Below are 19,018 nucleotides of genomic sequence, written 5' to 3' on the forward strand. Positions count from 1 at the left end.
CGTGCTCCTGATCACTGCCCAGTGACCCCTGGGATAGAGAGAGAGGGGAAATCAGCCAGGGTTCCTGCTCCTGATCACTGCCCAGTGACCCCTGGGATAGAGAGAGAGGGGAAATCAGCCAGGGTTCCTGCTCCTGATCACTGCCCAGTGACCCCTGGGATAGAGAGAGAGGGGAAATCAGCCAGGGTTCCTGCTCCTGATCACTGCCCAGTGACCCCTGGGTTAGAGAGAGAGGGGAAATCAGCAAGGGTTTGTGCTCCTGATCACTGCCCAGTGACCCCTGGGATAGAGAGAGAGGGGAAATCAGCCAGGGTTCCTGCTCCTGATCACTGCCCAGTGACCCCTGGGATAGAGAGAGAGGGGAAATCAGCCAGGGTTCCTGCTCCTGATCACTGCCCAGTGACCCCTGGGATAGAGAGAGAGGGGAAATCAGCCAGGGTTCCTGCTCCTGATCACTGCCCAGTGACCCCTGGGTTAGAGAGAGAGGGGAAATCAGCAAGGGTTTGTGCTCCTGATCACTGCCCAGTGACCCCTGGGATAGAGAGAGAGGGGAAATCAGCCAGGGTTCCTGCTCCTGATCACTGCCCAGTGACCCCTGGGATAGAGAGAGAGGGGAAATCAGCCAGGGTTCCTGCTCCTGATCACTGGGTTTAATCCAGCAACAGCAGGTAATAAGAGAGCCGAACCACATCTCACACAAACACCAGTTTTTGCTCTCTCTCTCTCGCTCTGTCTATCTCTCTCTCTGTCTATCTTTGTCTGTTGCTGTCTCTCTTTGTCTGTCTGTCTCTGTCACTCTCTCTCTCTCTCTCACACAGACCCATTTTGAAGGAGTGCAGCCTGGGAGTGTCAATCTATGATATCAATTCCTGGCTGTGGCGGCCATTTTGATGAGCCCACCACCCACCCCTTCCCCCACAGCGGCCATTTTGATGAGCTCACCACCCACCCCTTCCCCCACAGCGGCCATTTTGATGAGCTCACCACCCACCCATCCCCCCACAGCGGCCATTTTGATGAGCTCACCACCCACCCCTTCCCCCACAGCGGCCATTTTGATGAGCTCACCACCCACCCCTTCCCCCACAGCGGCCATTTTGATGAGCTCACCACCCACCCCTTCCCCCACAGCGGCCATTTTGATGAGCTCACCACCCACCCCTTCCCCCTCAGCGGCCATTTTGATGAGCCCACCACCCACCCCCCCCCACAGCGGCCATTTTGATGAGCTCACCACCCACCCCTCCCCCCACAGCGGCCATTTTGATGAGCCCACCACTCACCCCTCCGCCCACAGTGGCCATTTTGATGAGCTCCCCCCTCCCCCCACAGTGGCCATTTTGATGAGCCCACCACCCACCCCTCCCCCACACCGTGGCCATTTTGATGAGCTCACCACCCACCCCTCCTCCCACAGCGGCCATTCTGATGATGTCAATTCCTGAGTAAAGCATTTTGATGATGTCAGTTTGATGATGTCAGTTCCTGAGTAAAGCACCCTCAACTCTGTCCCATCAAACACTCTCTGTCACTCTCTCACTCTGTCGCTCAATGTCCCGCTGCCTCTCTCTTTCTCTCTCCCTCTTCCTCTCTCAGATCCTCTAAATCTGTGCCCCTGGTTTTTTGACCCCTCTGCTGAGGGAAATAGGTCCTTTCTATGCACTTTATTTAGGGGATCTCATTGAAACTTATAAAATTCTGGCAGGACTGGTCACAGTCTAAGGATAAGGGGTAGGCCTTTTAGGACAGAAATGAGGAGGAATTTCTTCACCCAGAGAGTGGTGAACCTGTGGAATTCTCTACCACAGAAGGCAGTTGAGGCCAATTCATTAAATATATTCAAGAAGGAGTTGGATATATTTCTTAAGGCTAAAGGGATCGAGGGATATGGGGAGAAAGCAGGGACCGGGTACTGAACTTGGCTGATCAGCCATGATCTCATTGAATGGCGGAGCAGGCTCGAGGGGCCGAATGGCCTACTCCTGCTCCTACCTTCTATGTTTCTATAATTCTACAGGAGTACTGAGCATTATCTTTGAAGGCACTAGTACAAGTACCAGACCCGGTGCAGACTGCAAACACAGGTTTTTAAGGCTTACATTAGAGAACTATATCTGCGGTGCTTTCTTGCAACCATCACAAGCTGTCACGAATCCTCGGGACAAGGTTGTAAGCACTTAAACCCATAGTGCAGTATCATGCTTTCAAAATGTTGGGAGTTGAAATATCCCCACAGCTTCCTGCTTCTTGATCTTGCAGGATCTGACCTTCACAGTTGTGTGCACTTTGCCTTGTGATGTCAGGGAGCGAGTGCACTACATGCCTGTTAAATCAGGAAATCCCACCTCTGCCGCAATCAATACATGTATCGGTGCTGTATGTAAGTGCACAAGAGACGAGGACGTGTCTGGAACATGGGGACTGAGAAACATAGAAAAATAGGAGCCGGAGTAGGCCATTCAGCCCTTCGAGCCTGCTCCGCCATTCAATATGATCATGGCTGATCCTTTATCTCAATACCATATTCCCGCTCTCTCCCCATACCCCTTGATGCCTTTTGTGTCTAGAGGCGGTGTTTTTCAACACCGTGTTCCTAAATATTCTGTGTGTCTTTAAACATTACTTTCCTGTGGTGAGATAGCGCGTTATTTACGACACCGTGTTATTATTCTGAATTAAGTTATCTTCTGACACAATCATGCACAAGCTCGCAATATTAAGAGTTCAGCAAAAAGCGGGTACAGAAAGTCTGAAACCTGAGTATTATGATTAAGTGAGATTCGTGACAGACCAAAACAGGATTGTAAAATGTTAACTCATAAAAGAACAAAAAAAAAATCCTATTTTGTTTTGAAGTATCTTTTTAAATATAAAATGATACAGATCTGGTGTTTAGCAGAGTTGTCCGTTATTTTGTGTTCTACGATATTGGTGTCTGCACGTGTATAATTATTTGATAGGGGATTTTTTTTCAATGTTTCAATTGTTACTTTTAATTATTTATAGAATCATGCAGCTCAGGAGGAGGCCATTCGGCCCGTCGCCCCTGTGCCGGCTCTTGAAAGTGCTGTCCGCTTTAGTCCCACACCCCAGCTTTTTCCCCATAGCCCCGCTTAGTGCTGCTTTTATGTGGAGTGAGTTGCAACCAAGATATCAGGGAGCGATTTATCCACGAATTGAACAGGTAAATGGCACTGGAGAGCTGCTTCCTCAGAAGAAACGGGCAGGTGGAAGCTGAATGAAATAAAAACAAAAGGAACGGCACAGAAGCCAACAGTGCACTCATCAACTACGCCAGAGAAACATGGAGGAAGATGTTACAGTTTGGACCGAGTTCTTTTCCAGATGCAAGAAAGTTCTAAGCTCACACTCCTTCATTGTAACATACTTTTAGAAGTGGTTGCAATCAGAGACTGATACCAAGGCTTACCAAATTAGATGAGCGCGCTAGAGATCTGGTGGTTAGATGGCTCAGTGTCAAGCTTAGCACCGAGGAGTCAATCCAATTTACACATGCTTATCCAAACTGAAGTAAGTGGAAATCCTGGATCCTTCAATTGGCAATCAACAACCAGCAAAAATGGGCAGCAAATCATATTGGTTTGAAGGTTAAACTGGCAGATGTTGAAGTTTTTTCTTTAAATCTCCAAAGTTCATTGATCCAATGCTTCCCTCTTCGTTGAAGAGTGTGAGGTTGTTCCATTATAGCATCCACAGTTGTCCTATTCAGAGTCTTCGCAAACTCTAACCATCTCCACTCGCCACCAGATGCAAACTTTACACAGGCAACCGTTATCGAACTGAATGAAGCCTTTATTGGGCAGATTTCTGAATCGATATCAACACGGTTCAGCCCGTTATTAGTGTAACGCTCCAACTCTTTGAAACATATGTATCTATGCAACACTTAGATTCTGAAAAGACCCTTAACTTTTAATAAGTTGTTAAAGTACATCCGGTGAAACCTGTATAAACAGACACTCCCAAAAAAAAACAGACACCTGCAAAAAACGGACACTTATTGAGAGACCCAAAGAAGTTGCAGGGTAAAAATATACAAGAGGCACACTGAAAGCACGCACACTCGCAAGTTACCATCTACGGACAGCCGTCAATGCACCAAGCCCTTTTACAACTTAAAACACGGGGCACGCAGGTCAGCGCGAGGTGACAGTGGGTTTTGTGAAAGAAATGGCCTTTGTGAAATGGGGAGCTCTCTTACCCAGCATCCGTAGCAGCAGAGAAACTGCTCTATCTCTGGGATTGACTGCTTGCATGGCCATTTATTACTCATTCATGGGATGTGGGCGTCGCCGGCAAGGCCAGCATTTATTGCCCATCCCTAATTGCCCTTGAGAAGGTGGTGGTGAGTCGCCTTCTTCAAACACTGCAGATAACAGTTAAGAGTCAACCACATTGCTGTGGGTCTGGAACCACATATAGGCCAGACCGGGTAAGGACGGCAGATTTCCTTCCCTAAAAGGACATTAGTGAACCAGATGGGTTTTTATGACAATCTGGCAGTTTCATGGTCACCATTACTGATACTAGCTTTTTATTCCAGATTTATTTATTTAACTGAATTTAATTTCCCCAGCTGCCATGGTGGGATTATGAACTCATGTCTCCGGATCATTAGTCCAGGCCTCTGGATTACTAGCCTAGTAACATAATCACTGTGCCACCGTTCCCCATAAGAGCGGTATCTCTGTCGCTATGGATGTTGGGTAAGGAACTCCTCATTCTACTTAATATTTTTTTAAGTACCTACAATGGCCATTTCGAAAATAAGGACACCTGCAAAGAATTAACAGCTGATGCCAGTCCCCGAAGTTGTGCATCACTTACAGGTTTCACTGTATTTTGAAAATAGTAGAGAAAAGCTGAGGCCCAGTATTATACTGCAGAGAACTGAAATAAGTCGCAACATTTCTCTAGGCATAATCTAAACCATTTAGATACGCCTCACTACAGAGAGCATATTGAACATTTCAATGCCTCCAATACACAATTAGTTAAACACGTGCCATCTTAGCCGCACCTCCCCCCACCCCCTCCGCATGCGCACACACACACACACACACACACACACACACACACACACACACACACACACACACACACCCAGTAGGGCACACGGCATTCGATTGCCTTTTATCTTTTGCCATTACACACGTTTCGAGCGTTCCTACCTTTTGGCTGAAATTTTTGACTGCAGAAATCGGTTCCTGTGGGAGTGAAGATGAAGAGATGAAATTTTGAGGCAAACAATGCATTGATTTTGAAGATACTGCGAGTCTTAACTGTAAATGAGCTCAAGGTGAAGCTTTCCAAACGTCTGCAAAATTCACGCACGTGTGCGGCCTGAAGCCTGGGAGATTAAATGTGGAGATCGAATGGAAAGACTGGAGGCAGCTGGTGAAGGGATCCCGAGATCAACACAGTTGCTGCCGTGCCACTGTATTTGCAAGGTGCAGCATGTTCTGAGACAATCTCGGTACATTCCAATCAGGTTGATTTACAAATAAAAATAGCTTATAGTTTTAAAATGGTCTGTGTGTCCACGGTCAGCCCAAGAAGCTGTAGAATTGGAGAGTTTTAGAATCTAGCATGAACCCATCATTTCACCGGGGTTGGCACCTTTTACCGAGTCTAAAACCAATTTTGGCAGGTTCCCTCATGCCAGCCTCTCTTTTAAAGGCAGATGGTTAGACGTCAGCTAGAGTATTGTGTCCAATTCTGGGCACCACCCTTTAAAAAGGACATCAAGGCCCTGGAGAGGTTGCAGAGGAGATTTACTAGAATGGTACCAGGGATGTGGGGCTTCACTTATCTGAAGAGACTAGAGAATCTGGGATGGTTCTGCTTAGAGCAGAGAAGGTTAAGGGGAGAATTAATAGAGGTGTTCAAAATTATGAGGGACTTTGATAGAGTAAATAGGAAGAAACTCTTTCCATTGGCAGGAGGGTCGGTAACCAGAGGACACAGATTTAAGATAATTGGCAAAAGAACCAGAGGAGAAATGAGGAGAGATTTTTTTACGCAGCGAGTTGTTGTGATCTGGAACGTGCTGCCTGAAAAGGGCGGTGGAAGCAGATTCAATAGTAACTTTCAAAAGGGAATTGGATAAATACTTGAAGGGAAACATTTGCAGGGCTACAGGGAGAGAGCAGGGGGAGTGGGACTAATTGGAGAGCTCTTTCAAAGAGCACGATGGACCGAATGGCCTCCTTCGGTGCTGTATGATTCTGTGTTTCAAAGATGGAAAGCTGGGTAAGACCGGCAAATCTGACCTGTGAATCACAGACTGCAGCGCCGTAAGATGTTGGGAGGTCAGAATGACCTTCATTATCTCTCAGAAAATATGCCAGTAAGATCACACAGGTAGAACAGATGCAGTGATTCCACTGAAATGGACATTATTTTTATTTTTAAATATGGGAATTTTGGTGTCAGGTTTCCATTTTTGTAATTTTCTGAACAGCTTGCTCACAGTCTTGTCCAGAACTGGACGGGTGGCAGTCCTGGACTTCATTATTTCAGGCTCGACACCCTTTAATTTGATAAACACAAAAAGGGTGCCAAGGAAATGGCCACAGGTGTGATTAAGAAAAATGCACACGTAACTGGGCAAAGTATCACAGCGGTTTAGCTCTGGTCAGGGAAAACCAGATATAAATCAGTTTTCAGTAGTTTATGACAAATAGCTTGATTCGAGCTTGCTGCTCTTTGCATAGTTGCTGTTGTCATGAGGTCAAATGATTTCCACTAACGGGATTGGTGAACATGCTCTCCATGACAAATACAGCACTGGCACAGCTTTTGTGGCACAATTTACCCTCCAGTCCTTTATTTCTATGATTTTTTAGCAGTGGCAGAGCAAACGCAAGGAATGAGCTCGGGGAACGGACGGTCAGTGACTGGAAGAGAGTAACCAACTGCAGCGTTGAGATAACAAGCTGGTGCCATGTCTCTCTTACCCCCCTTACAACCTGTGGGGGGGGGGGGAGAGTGAAAGGGGGTGGAGGGGGGCGGGGAGAGGGGAGAGTGAAAGAGGGTGGAGGGGGGCGGGGAGAGTGAAAGGGGGTGGAGGGGGGCGGGGAGAGGGGAGAGTGACAGGGGGTGGAGGGGACGGGGAGAGGGGAGAGTGACAGGGGGTGGAGGGGGGCGGGGAGAGGGGAGAGTGACAGGGGGTGGAGGGGGGCGGGGAGAGGGGAGAGTGACAGGGGGTGGAGGGGGGCGGGGAGAGGGGAGAGTGAAAGGGGGTGGAGGGGGGCGGGGAGAGGGGAGAGTGACAGGGGGTGGAGGGGACGGGGAGAGGGGAGAGTGACAGGGGGTGGAGGGGGGCGGGGAGAGGGGAGAGTGACAGGGGGTGGAGGGGGGCGGGGAGAGGGGAGAGTGACAGGGGGTGGAGGGGACGGGGAGAGGGGAGAGTGACAGGGGGTGGAGGGGGGCGGGGAGAGGGGAGAGTGAAAGGGGGTGGAGGGGGGCGGGGAGAGGGGAGAGTGACAGGGGGTGGAGGGGGGCGGGGAGAGGGGAGAGTGACGGGGGTGGAGGGGGGCGGGGAGAGGGGAGAGTGACAGGGGGTGGAGGGGGGCGGGGAGAGTGAAAGGGGGTGGAGGGGAGCAGGGAGAGGGGAGAGTGAAAGGGGGTGGAGGGGGGTGGAGGGGAGCGGGGAGAGGGGAGGGTTCTAGTAGGGGTGTCTCGCAGTGGCAAACAAATTTCAAACACCAAGCTGCCTGCAAACATTTCCTGTGTTGCTGATGGATGTGGCCCTTGCGAAGTGGTTAACAAAGTGCAAGAATGCAGATGAAAGGAGCAACAGAAACAGAGAATACAAAAAGAAAGCAACAAAACAGAATGGGTGGAGAGACAGTGATCAGCCATAGAACCCTCACTATGCTACAAATATCTCTCAGCCGCCCTCCTTCCAGCTTCCCTTGTACTTCTCGTCATTTCTCGCCCAATCGTATAAATCGCTCTCCTCCTCTTTTTCCAGCTCCCTCCCCCCCCCCGCCCCCGCCGGCCACACACCACAGTGCCACGTCCTTTAACCTACTGGTCACTTGCACTGCCCACCCCTCCCCCTGCCGCCCCCTCCCCGGAGCTCTGTTCCGTCTGCTCCCGATTCCTGAAATCAGCAGCAAGGCACAGGAAATACTTGCAACTGTCATCGGGTTGAAAATTGCATTTGGAAGATTGGATGGGAGAACATTATCCTTTGACATCCAGGAGTTAGGTTTGAATGTAACTCAAACTTAGGGGATCTCTTGCTCCCCTCCCCCTCAAAAAGTAAGGTAGTATTTTGAAAAGAACGACAAATACTGGAACCCATAAAAAGATCAAGTCAGTGAGTAATTCTCGCCAATTCTATAATACGTATCACAGTGTCAAATTCCCTCTTTACAAGTTCAAGGGTGCATGATGGAGTAAATCTACTAAACAATCTAATCAAGCAGTGCGGATAGTAGGTGTTTTGTATTAGTTTACACAGCAGTTTACAGAAATATATACAACATCTCAACCAGATAGCAATCTCTTCCTTCCTAATTGCCATCTATTCCTCTGTATGTAACTGATCTGGAATAACGTCTATTTATTTTTACTTTCAGTATCTGGAGTCTAAATCGCTACCCATTAAAAAGGACTTGGCAACAGTACGGAGTCAGCAAGCTGCTAGCTATTTCGCCAAATTATTTATCAGAGGTTTAACTTCAGTTGTGTGGATAGACTGGAGAAGCTGGGCTTGTTCTCCTTGGAGCAGAGAAGATTGATCGAGGTGTTCAAAATCATGAGGGGTCTGGACAGAGTAGATAGAGAGAAACTGTTCCCATTGGCGGAAGGGTCGAGAACCAGAGGACACAGGTTTAAGGTGATTGGCAGAAGAACCAAAGGCGACGTAAGAAAAAACTTTTTTATGCAGCGAGTGGTTAGGGTCTGGAATGCGCTGCCTGAAAGGGTGGTGGAGGCAGACTCAATCACAGCTTTCAAAAGGGAGTTGGATAAGTATCTGGAGGAAAGAAATCTACAGGGCTACGGGGAAAGGGTGGGGGAGTGGGACTAGCTGAAGTGCTCCTGCAGAGAGCCGGCACGGGCTCGATGGGCCAAATGGCCTCCTTCCGTGCTGTAACCATTCTACGATTCTATGAAAGGTCTGTCACGACTCTGGGAACCAATAACCTTGTTGGCAAATGCTCGGTGAGCTCGTCCGCATGAGAAGATTTAAAAACTGTTGCAATAACAGGGTGAGGAAAAGATCTTTGGCTATATTCCCATATGGAAACAAGCGGTATCTCTAGATAGGGACAGAAAAACATGAATGACCAACACAAATACTAAACATCTGTTGGCATCTCTAAACTATAAAACAGGCACCAAGGTGGGTTATGAAAAATATGCAACATTTCTAGAAAGGGGTTTGGTGACAGACGCCTGTAGCAGTAACTTCATTAATAAGATTTAAATTGCCTTGAAATTTGTTGAAATTCTATGTTTTTCCTCCTGCTTTTTAGCTCTGTAGCCTCACTTTCCACTTCATTATGGGTGTCAGCTGTGGCTCAGTGGGTAGCACTCTCTCTCGCCCGAGGCAGAAGGTTGAGGGTTCATGTCCCACTCCAGAGATGTGAGCAAAAAATCTAGGCTGACACTCCAGTGCAGTGCTGAGGGAGTGCGGCGCTGTCGGAGGTGCCGTCTGCTCTCTCAGGTGGGCGTAAAAGATCACGCGGCACTATTTTGAGCAGGGGGAGTTCTCCCCGGGGTGCTGGCCAATATTTATCCCTCAATCAACATCACTAAAACAGATTATCTGCTCATTATCACATTGCTGTTTGTGGGAGCTTGCTGTGTGCAAATTAGCTGATGTATTTCCTACATTACAACAGTGACTACACTTCAAAAAGCACTTCATTGGCTGTAAAGCGTTTTGGGACGTCCTGAGGTCATGAAAGGAGCGACAGAAATGCAAGTCTTTCAGTTATGGTTACCCTATTTTTTTCTGTACTGTATTGCATCTTAGTTTTGTTTGTCTTTTGAAAGAAAATTTTGTTGCCTTCTTTATCCCCATTTCCTCACTGTTCTTGGCCTTTAACGTCTACTCAACTCAGTACTTTTCTTTCTGGAAAGCCTTTTGCCAAGAACCCTTTGTTCTTGTGCTCACAGAAAGAAGGAATACAACACTTTTCCTTCCAGCTTTTGACCATAAGTCGTTTGTTCTCAAAAGAAACATCCATAATTGTTGTAATTCTCAACTTTCTTCTCTGGCCTTATCGTTTACTTGGTCCGTTGTCTCTCAGTTGATAACACAGTGCTGTTGCTCCCTTCCATTTAGACAAGGACTTAATTAGCAGGACCAAGTGTAGAGCTATGATTTGTTCAAATGTGCTTTGTTAATGTGAGAGACACCATCTCGCTTGTCCAGGCTGACACTGTAAACCTACTGCGATAGTTGAAAACCAAAAAAAGTAATTATCCGCTAGATAAATCTGCACATATTACTGACAGATGCAAGTAAAGAATCTGTCTCCCTCCCTGTGTACTGTAACTTCTAGTCAGCCACACATGAGACGCATGAACGGATCCTGGCTCTTGTTACAACAACAGAAATCTGATGAAGCTGAGGGCATGACAAAGCGTCGATGAAGAAGATTGATGCAGATGAGTGACTGTTTAGCACTGGAGAGCTGACAAGCTTAACTTTGACAGAAAAAGTTAGGGACACACAAATAGGTTAATCAGCATCCGAGAGAGGAAGATAGGTTAATGTTTCAATACCAGATCTCATGAAGGATTATGTTCAATTACGTTAGCCTACCTTTCACTCAGATATTGTTGGATCTGCTGGACAATTCCAATATGTTCTGTTTTTGATTTCATATTTCCAGCTTTCCCTTTCAATACCGAAAGAGTTGGTTCATGCGTATTAGGCCAGAGTCTATGCAAAATAAGAGCAAAGAGATGCACCCCAGCCACTACTAATGCTGTAAATTAGGATTCATTGATACATCTTCGGCAGGACCTCCCAAACACGTGACCTCCACCACCTAGAAGGACAAGGGCGGCGGGTGCAAGGGGAACACCATCGCCTCCAAGTTCCCCTCCAAGTCACACACACCATCCTGTCTTGGAAGTATATCGGCCGTTCCTTCATCGTCGCTGGGTCAAAATCCTGGAACTCCCTCCCTAACGGCACTGTGGGAGCACTTTCACCACACGGACTGCAGCGGTTCAAGAAGAAGGTTCACCGCCACCTTCTCGAGGGCCAAAAAGAGATGGACAATAAATGCCGGCCTCGCCAGCGACGGCCACATCCCGCGAATGAATTTTTGAAAAATCGTATCAACTCAGAAAAGAAAATTAGTTAAATCCTTGTTATTTTTGGTCCTCTGTAAATCTGTCCTTGAACTATAGGCTGGAAAAAAATCTCAAGAGACACTTAACGCTGCCTGCCATGGCTGTTGTTCCACGTCGTAACCTGCACAAACATTTCCACACTGCTGGAGAAAGTGTGGAACATCTCTTGCTGAGAAACATTATTCCATGCCTGCTCATTTGGCAAATCGTTCTTAAAATATCTTCCCACTCTTGAAATGAAGAGCTTGTACAAGATGCTGCTGCAAACTGTCTCGTCGCCACGATTCCCATTTTCAGCCCTCGGGCTCAACTGCTAGACACGCAGTTAAACTTCCCTCAAGTGAAATCTCGCAGAAAGAAAATGAGCTGTTTTCAGCAAAGTGGATTAACATACGCAGCTACGTGAAAGCTATTTAAATCCCTCTATCATCAGAGAAACTATTAGGAACATTCAATCGCCACAATCAAAAGGGAATTGGATGCATCCTTGAACCGCAAAGCATTGCAGGGCGATGGGGAAAGAGCAGGGGAGTGGGATCCAGCCCAGGCACGACGGGCCGAATGGCCTCCTTCGGTGCTGGATGATTCAGTGGACTAGTTCTCAGATTGGACCTTGCCCTGGATTTTTCTCAAGGGGCCATGGATGAGCAGGCAGGTATGGATATTTTGAGGAAGGGTTGGTTTATTTTCTTCCCCAACAGGCAGTTGATGATAGAACTTAATTGCGGTGACGTTTGAGAGGTGTTGAAATGAGTTTACTAACTATACGTAAAAACAGTACGCAAATTCAAATCGCAGGACCCCCCCCACAGTTTATCACTTCTCCTCAGGGAGTAGCTGTCAGAATACTGAGTTCTTGAAAAAAGATGCAACTTGTCTATGTGTGTTCTTTCTGCAAACTGATCATTTAGGAGCATTAAGTACAATTAAAAAATACCAAAATCACAGCACCATGCAAATTTAAAACAATGATCAGGAAAAGCTTTACCAAGAGGTCCCCCTTTTAAGTTATTACCAGTGTAATGTATTATCACATGGTTTGTCACATGGTTTAGTATGAGCATGCTCAGTTCACTCTGGCCTAGTAAAGCAAGCACATGGACTAGCAACTCATCCTGTCTCTGTCCTTCATTTGTTCTACCCACATATATTACAATTTGGCAGCGAGAATGGGATCCCAAAGCCATTTTTAGGGATCATGGAAGGATGCAGTGTTCAACCTTCGAGAGGAAAAGTTTAAGGTGAATTTGTGACACCTAAACTGAATTTTTGCGATGTTTTACTGTTAATGCTGATGCTGAATTGTCCGTGCTTCACCTTTGTGTTTATGTATACACAGCAACAGTGGCGTTGGTTCTCACAGCTACACAGGTAGCATGCTGAGTCACGGTTCAACGAGATCGGGACAATCATGGCCGCGCCTACGGGATTCATCGGAAGTCTCGGCCTGCATGACCAAGCTCGCGAACCATTCAGTTCTTACATTGAGCGGATGGAGATGTTTTTTTTAAGGCCAGTAACATTATTGAGACCGAAGGTGCAGATGAGAATGTTCAAACTCAAAATAATGTAATTTGTGAATGTAAAAAAGCATTTTTTCTAACGGAGATTGGGCTAGATGTCTACGGAACGTTGACAAACCTACTCATGTCAGGGAAAGCGAAGGATGTGTCATTTGAAGACACTGTCGAGAAACTCAAGGATCATTTCGAACCAAAGCCGTTAGAAATAGCAGAGAGCGATACGTTTGGTACCAGAAACCAAAAACAAAGTGAAACCATCAGTGAGGACATTGTAGCTCTTAAGAACCCGTCTTTCCATTGTAACTTCGCCACAGTTTTGGATCGTGTGTTGTGAGATAAGTTTGTGTGTGGACTGGTGGATGAGCGCACACAGTCCAAGTTACTGAACACTCCGAACCTAACGTTTGACATAACATGAAAAATTGCCCTATCTCTGGAGATGGCATCTAAGAGTGCTAGGGAGCTCCGTCCAACTCAAGTGACTAGTGCAGCTGAGGTCTACAGTCACAAAGCCACCGCCAAATCTAAAGCTGTGAGACCAGGTTAAAAGCATGTCAGTGAGAGCAGTTCAGTGAATTGTTATCGTTGCATTGGAAATCATTCACCACAGTCCTGCCAATACAGAAATGCGAAGTGTTTTAACTGCCAGGACCAAGGCCATATTTCAACAGCTTGCAGAGCTAGATCAAAAGCAGAAAGTAAGAACCATTCTAGTGCCAATGCAAAGCAGCGACAACAAAAGGGAGGAGTTCACAATATTGAGTTCAACACAATGGCCAGTCAGTAAAGCTACCTATTATTGTAGCGAGCTACAACAGGCCAACCCTCATGGGCAAAGACTGGTTGAGAAAGTTAAAACTAGACTGGAAAAATATCTTCAGTGTAGATGCTTCAAAGAGACGACTCGACACAATGCTGAACAAGTACGAAAGCATGTTCACAGAGACAGTTGAGGGCATCGCTGGGTATGACGTGCATAACCGCATCAAGTCCAACACGAAGCCTGTTTATTGTAAGGCAAGGCCGGTCCCCTATATGTTGAAAAGTCAGGTGGAGGAAGAGCTAGCGAAGCTGCGAGAGAGCAGAGTGCTAGTAAAAACTGACAAAAGCGAATGGGCTACCCCGATTGTGGTAGTGCCCAAAGCAGACAAAACTGTATGCTTGTGCGGTGACTACAATGTTACTATCAACCAAACAGTTGACGGTGAGCAGTACCCGTTACCTACGTCGCAAGATTTGTATGCAGCTCTCTGTGGGTCAAAGGTTTTTTCCAAGCTTAACCTGTTGCACGCTTATGCTCAGCTGAATGTTGACAAAGAGAGTCAACAGTATCTCACCATCAACACACACAAGGGACTGGACTCATACACCGAGCTGCCGTATGGTGTAAAGTCTTCCCCCAAAATCTTCCAGGCTACGATGGATAAGATTTTGCAAGGAATTCCAAATTACTTATGCAATCAAGATGATGTGCTGAGCGCAACAAGCAGCGAGGAAGAAAATCTAGAAGTGTTAGATTTAGTGCTTCAAAGGTTGAATGTTCACAATGTCAAATTGAAAAGGAGCAAATGTGCTTTTGTGCAGCCTGAGGTTGTGTACCTTGGTCTGAAGGTTGATGCAAATGGCTTGCAACCTGATGTGCCTCAATAAATCCGAGACTCGATGTTAGCGAAACAAAACAAGGCTTTTATTGACTTAGAAGGTAACACACAGAGGAGAGGTATCTTCCATCCAGAGGTCTGCCGTACTGGATGTGATGCAGGCTGGGCCAGCTTACATAGGGGCCAGGTATGGGCGGAGCCCTACACACAGTACAATACAATGGTGAGAAAACGGAACTGAGGTAAGGGAAATGAAACTGAAACCAACCACAGTCACAGGCAGAGAATACCAATGAGTGATGAATGGAATATTTCATCACACAACCAGTAAAGGAAAAGGTTGATGCTGTCATCAATGCTCCAAAGCCACAGAACGCGTCCGAGTTAAAATCTTTCCTTGGAATGGTCCAGTACTATGCACGTTTCTTACCTGAGTTAGCGACCATGTTAGCTCCATTGCATCTTCAAGAAGGATATCCAGTGAAACTGGATGAAAGCGCAACAGGAAGCTTATGACGCTTGTAAGAGAAGTCTCTCTAGCGATGCTCTACTTGTGCACTACGACACAGAGCGTGAGCTTAAGTTAGCGTGTGATGCTTCTAGTTACGGAGTGGGAGCTGTCATAAGCCACGTAATGGATGATGGCCAAGAGAAACCAATCGTGTTCGCATCGCGAACCCTCACAAAGAGCGAAAGAAACTACATGCAAATTGAAAAGGAAGCACTCGCCATAGTGTATGGAATCAAGAAATTTCAACAGTTCCTGATCGGCAGAAAGTTTACCCTGATAACCGATCACAAACCGCTCCTAGCAATATTGGGGCCCAAATCTGCCATCCCTGCAATGGCCGCATCGAGAATGCAACGTTGGGCAGTATTGTTGTCACAATATGACTACACAATTGAATATCGCACTTCAAAGCAAAACGCAATCGCAGATGCCTTGTCCAGGTTGCCACATGAAGACTCATGTGTTGGGAGTGAAGGTGAGATTTTCACGCTAGGTGCAGTTGACAAAGTCTTTCCCGTGAATGCAACTGAGATTGCAGATGAGACTCAAAAGGACTCAGTACTGAAAAGAATGTATGAAAACACCTTGAATGGATGGACTGATCAGTGTATGGACACAGAACTGAAACCATTCCATAACCGTCGTACTGAACTGTCTTGTGAGCAAGGTTGTATCAAGTGGGGAAACACGTACCTACTTCTTTGAGAGATAAAATTCTGGTCGAACTTTATACTGAACATCCAGGGATCGTCAGCATGAAATCAATTGCAAGAAGTTTTGTTTACTGGCCTGGATTGGACAGTGATCTTGAATCACTGGTCAGCAAATGCAGCGTTTGCCAAAATTGCAGGAACAAACCACCCAAAACTCCACTACAACCCTGGTCATGGCCAAGTAGACCTTTTCAGAGAGTACATGTAGACTTCTGTGAGAAAGCAAATGATTATTTCCTGTTTCTTGTAGATAGTCACTCAAAGTGGATTGAAGTGAAACACATGGGTTCAAATACTACAACTGAATGTACCATAGATGAGTTGAGGTCTATCTTTGCCTGTCATGGCTTACCTGAAGAGCTTGTTTCTGAAAATGGCCCTCAGTTCCATTCTGTTGTATTCCAAGAATTCATGAATCAGAACAGTATCAAACACACTCTCGTTCTGCCACACCATCCAGCTTCAAACGGAGCAGCCGAAAGGTCAGTCTCAAAAAGAAACTCAGAAAGAAGCTCTCAAAAAGCAAGTGTTGCTGGGTTGTTTGGGACTCAGCATGAAGCAACGTTTGGCAAATTTCTTACTGAAGTACAGAACTACTCCGCACACTACAACTGGATATACTCCAGCAGAACTCTTGATGAAGAGGAGATTGAGAACACGATTGAGATTTGTTCAACCAAATTTGGCCTCAAGAGTTGAACAGAAACAGTTGAGTCAGAAACGTTGTTACGACAGCAATCGGAAAGAACGCAGTTTCAAACAGAACGAGCGTGTTCGTGTTCTCAGTCCCCCTGGAAAGTCGAGTTCACACAAGTGGAATATCGGAACCATAGTAGAGGTTCGTGGAACCAAGAGATATTTGGTTGAAATTGGTGACAACATCCGAAGTGTTCATGTAGATCAAATGATCTCTGCTAGAGATGAACCAAGACGTGATCTTGAACCACTTGATCATGAACTCATACATGAGTGTGACTCAGTTCAGACTTCAGTAACTGAAGTACCAGGTTCAAACAAGTCTGAGGTAGAAACAGGATCATCTTTGAGTTTGGAACCAAAACAAAACAGCCCGAAAATTGGTTCAACACCAAAACCTTCTTTAAAGAGATCAGGAAGGCTCCGCAAACCTGTTATTAAACTGGATTTGTAGCTCATTTAAAAGAAAAAAAGCCTGGAGTTTTTGTTATGTGGTACATGTAATGTTGGGAAAAGTGGGACCATAGTTTTGTTGTATTTGGGAGGGGAATACATACGTTTTTTTTAAGGGGCAGGCAGAGTAATGTATTATCACATGGTTTAGTATGAGCATGCTCGGTTTGCTCTGGCCTAGTAAAACAAGCACATGGACTAGCAACTCATCCTGTCTCCGTCCTTAATTTGTTCTACCCACATATATTACAACCAGGACTGGCATTATTATTGTGACAGCCTCAGCTGGGGTTTTACGATGTCTGACAATTATTTGTAAAGCATCCCTGTACTTGTGCTCTTAAAAATTACTTAACAAGGCGGACAGTCTGTTCTGCCTCGTAGAAAGAGGCCTGGTGTCTGCCAATCCACTGAGCAGCGCTGGAGCCGGTCGCTATGCAGGGGTCCATGGGTACTTTGCCTGCTTTCCCCACTCCTGAAGGTCTGGAGTGGAGGTTTGCAGCTACTGTGTCAATAGAGAAGCATAATATAAGTGAGCCTTTCCCCCCACCCCGTGCACAAGCTTATCTTTTGAATTCCAACACTCTTCTTTGTTTTATTAATAGCGCAAGATTATTTATCCAAACTTTTCCACCGAATTTAGATGCAAGTTAATGCTAATATTGCTTACACGTGCGCTAGCTTCAAATGAAGGGTCTCGAGAGTCAACAACAGTGCTGTAAGCTCAGATGCTAATGGGCCTCCGTGAAGGCATTTTTAAACGCAACGCACTGAAAACTTGTGGATCAGACACAAAATAATAATTACTGGGAAGAGATTTACGAAGCCAAATCTTGAAAAACATCTAATTATCCAGTCGAAGCACGAGCAGATTTCACAAACAATTATTTCACTGCACTGTTGCGTGCGTGGTGGTGTCACTGGAGAAATGACTGGATTGCACCACACTGGTCTTTGCCTACGTACAACACAAGGGTGTGTCAACTCCTAGCTGCCCAACCAGCTCCTGTGGCAGAGCTGTGCCCGAGTCATCGCTTTGCACAAATTCAATCAGCACGTTTGCCCAGTGAGACTGCATTTGATTCAGGTTTTAAGGTAGGAATGGAAATTTGGAGAAAGGTTGCATTGGTTCATATCTCTGGCGGGTAAATTGCAATCAAGGTGCAAATCAGCCATGGCGTAACAGAATGGCGCAACAGGCTCCTGTCTCTATAGCCAATGTCTCACTTGCCAGTCAGTGATATTGTACCGGGTCCTGTCCATAAGAACATAAGAAGTAGGAGCAGGAGTAGGCCATACGGCCCCTCGGGCCTGCTCCGCCATTCAATAGGATCATGGCTGATCCAAATCTAGACTCACGTCCACTTCCCTGCCCTCTCCCCGTAACCCCTAATTCCCTTATCTGCTAGGAAACTGTCTATCTCTGTTTTAAATTTATTTAATGTTGCAGCTTCTACAGCTCTCTGGGGTAGCAAATGAAGAAGTTTCTCCTCATCTCAGTTTTGAAAGGGCAGCCCCTTATTCTAAGATTATGCCCCCTAGTTCTAGTCTCACCCATCAGTGGAAACATCCTCCCCGCATCCACCCGATCAAGTCCCCTCACAATCTTATATGTTTCGATAAGATCGCCTCTCATTCTTCTGAACTCCAATGAGTAGAGTCCCAACCTACTCAACCTTTCCTCATACGTCAACCCCCTCATCTCCGGAATCAACTGAGTGAACCTTCTCTGAACCGCAACGAGAGCAAGTATACCTTTTCTTAAATATGGAAACCAAAACTGCATGCAGTATTCCAGGTGTGGCCTCACCAATACCCTGTATAACTGCAGCAAGCCTTCCCTGTTTTTATACTCCATCCCCCTTGCAATAAAAGCCAAGATTCCATTGGCCTTCCTGATCACCTGCTGCACCTGCATACTAACTTTTTGTGTTTCATGCACCAGGACCCCCAGATCCCTTTGTACTGTAGCACTTTGCAGTTTCTCTCCATTTAGATAATAACTTGCTCTTTGATTTTTTCTGCCAAAGTGCATAACCTCACACTTTCCAACATTATATTGCATCTGCCAAATCTCTGCCCACTCACTTAGCCTGTCTATGTCCTTTTGCAGGTTTTTTATGTCCTCCTCACTCACTGCTTTGGTGCATTTCTCTACTTGATATTTACAAC

General features: G+C 46.2%; 1 protein-coding gene across 5 annotated transcripts in view; it reads right to left on the reverse strand.

Moving 5' to 3' along the window:
* The window catches only part of aatkb (apoptosis-associated tyrosine kinase b), a 451,450-nt gene that overhangs the window by 91,122 nt on the left and 341,310 nt on the right, over positions 1-19,018 (reverse strand). For 4 of the 5 annotated variants that reach the window (XR_015073152.1, XM_085963821.1, XM_085963823.1 and 1 more), the window contains one exon: positions 5,193-5,228. The exons of the other annotated variant lie outside the window; for it this stretch is intronic. Coding sequence is in view for 3 of the 4 variants with exons in the window: in XM_085963821.1 (XP_085819947.1) it covers positions 5,193-5,228 (36 nt within the window). In the remaining variant the exon portion in view is untranslated. The remainder of the gene's footprint in view (positions 1-5,192; positions 5,229-19,018) is intronic. 5 annotated transcript variants of the gene reach the window in all.

This window comes from Somniosus microcephalus, chromosome 21 (genome assembly GCF_052327205.1).
Source record: "Somniosus microcephalus isolate GS21.2 chromosome 21, FLI_Smic_1.0, whole genome shotgun sequence".
Lineage (NCBI taxonomy): Eukaryota > Metazoa > Chordata > Chondrichthyes > Squaliformes > Somniosidae > Somniosus > Somniosus microcephalus.